Source organism: Rhea pennata, chromosome Z (assembly GCF_028389875.1).
Source record: "Rhea pennata isolate bPtePen1 chromosome Z, bPtePen1.pri, whole genome shotgun sequence".
Classification (NCBI taxonomy): Eukaryota; Metazoa; Chordata; class Aves; order Rheiformes; family Rheidae; genus Rhea; species Rhea pennata.
The window spans coordinates 9,167,904-9,169,885 of NC_084702.1; the positions used below are offsets into that span (position 1 = coordinate 9,167,904).

A 1,982-nucleotide genomic window follows, 5' to 3' on the forward strand; every position below is an offset into this window, starting at 1 on the left:
TTCTCATCACAAAACTCAGTAGCCAGGAAGCTTTTAGGGAAGGCTCTTCCCACAGTCATCAGAGCACTGGTGACATGAGTTTGGTAAGAACTGGCAGAGACACGGACAGGATCAGCTGTACATCCAAGCACAGCATTTTCACACTCATGCACACCCGCACCTCTGCACAACCATTTCTCTGCACATCACTGTACCTCTGCCCACATACACCTCTGCTCACATCCGTTCCTGCGCACCGGTGCACGCTCATGCCCTGTGCCCAGCACACACCTGTACACACTGGCAGATGCCTCTGTGCAGACCTGCAGATACCTGCACGCCAGTGCAGAGTCATAAAGGTCTTCTGCACATCTGTAACCTCTACCAACACCCCTGCACATCCATGTGCCAGCCCAGGGGCCCTGGAGCTGGAGAAGTGCGGTGGAGCCGGGCTCCCCCAGCTGGGCTGCCGGGCCCAGAGGCAGAGCCCGGCGCTCCCGACGGCCGCGGGCACCCCTGGCGGTGCCTGGGACGGGGGTCCCTGCCCTGCCTTCCCCTCTCCTCCCCTCGGAGGGCGTCGGGGGCAGCAGCCTCGCCGCGTCGGGGTCGCGCTGGGCCAGGCGCCGGCGGGGCCGGGCGCTGCTCCGGCCCGGCGCGGTCCCGCGGGTGGCGGGGGGGGCGCGGGCGGAGGCAGGGAGGCCGGGAGGGAGGGACGGGGGCGCGGGGAGCCGTCGGGCAAGGCGGCATAAAAGGCGGCGCGGCGCTGCGCTGCGCCTCCGCGGCGCGGCCCCGCCGGCAGCGGCCGCGGCCCCCGATCGCACGTCGGGGCGCCGCCGCCGGCGATGACGGCCGAGAGCCGGCACCCGCCGTGCGGCGCCGAGCCGGGCCGGGCCGAGCCGGGCCGGGCGCTGCCGGAGGCGGCGGCGGCGGCGGCGCGGGGCGGTCGGCGGCGGCGCAAGCGGCCGGCGGAGCGGGGCAAACCACCCTACAGCTACATCGCCCTCATCGCCATGGCCATCGGGCAGGCGCCGGAGCGGCGGCTGACGCTGGGCGGCATCTACCGCTTCATCACGGAGCGCTTCCCCTTCTACCGCGACAGCCCGCGCAAGTGGCAGAACAGCATCCGCCACAACCTCACCCTCAACGACTGCTTCGTCAAGGTGCCGCGGGAGCCGGGCCGCCCTGGCAAGGGCAACTACTGGACCCTGGACCCCCACGCCCGCGACATGTTCGACAGCGGCAGCTTCCTCCGCCGCAGGAAGCGCTTCAAGCGCAGCGACCTCTCCACCTACCCGGCCTTCCTCGCCGCCCGCCCCGCCGCCGCCGCCGCCGCCGCCGCCTCCTGCCGCCTCTTCCCCCCGCCGCCCGCCGCCGACCTGCCCCCGCCGCCCGCCGCCTCCTGCGCCTTCGCCGCCGCCGCCTACCCGGGGCAGGGCTGCGCCGCTGCCGGGCTGCCCCACGCCTACGCGGGGCTGTCGGCGGGCGGCTACGCGGCCGGCGGCGCCGGGCAGCTCTACGCGGGCCCCGGGCGCTTGGTGCTGCCCGCGCCGCCGCCCGTCCCCGCGGGGCTCCTCGGCCGCCGCTCGCCCGCGCCCTACGCGGCGCTGCCGCCCGCCTACGGCGCCGCCGAGACCGGCCCGCGGCACGGCGCCTACCCCGGCGGCCCCGACAGCTTCGCCCCGGCCCTCTGACGGCCGCGGGAGCCGCCCGGAGCCCCGAGCCCAGCAGCGGGCCCCGTGCTGGCGCCCGCTGCAGCCCCCCGGCCTCCCGACCTCGGGCCGTCGAGGACCTAGCGCTGCACCGCTGTGCCTCGCCGGGGTGCTGGGGACCGGCAGAGCTCTCCCCGCAAGGAGCGCTCCCTCCGGGCGCCGGGGCCTCGCGGGGACCCAGCGCGCCCCACCCGGTGCCGGGGAGAGACTCGCGGAAGAAGCAGCCAGCTTTGCCCCAAGTGCCTGGCCGGCGCAAGCGGCCCACCGCCTGTTCTGCCTTGTTTTGTGGTGCAG

The 1,982-nt window shown here is 74.7% G+C and overlaps 1 protein-coding gene across 1 annotated transcript; it reads left to right on the plus strand.

Annotated features, from left to right (window-relative positions):
• Positions 1–899: 899 nt before the first annotated feature.
• Positions 900–1,670, plus strand: FOXE1 (forkhead box E1; the record flags this gene model as incomplete). Its single annotated transcript, XM_062600462.1, has 1 exon — positions 900–1,670. A coding segment is annotated over one exon (771 nt), but the record flags the coding sequence as incomplete, so codon positions are not given.
• Positions 1,671–1,982: the final 312 nt, after the last annotated feature.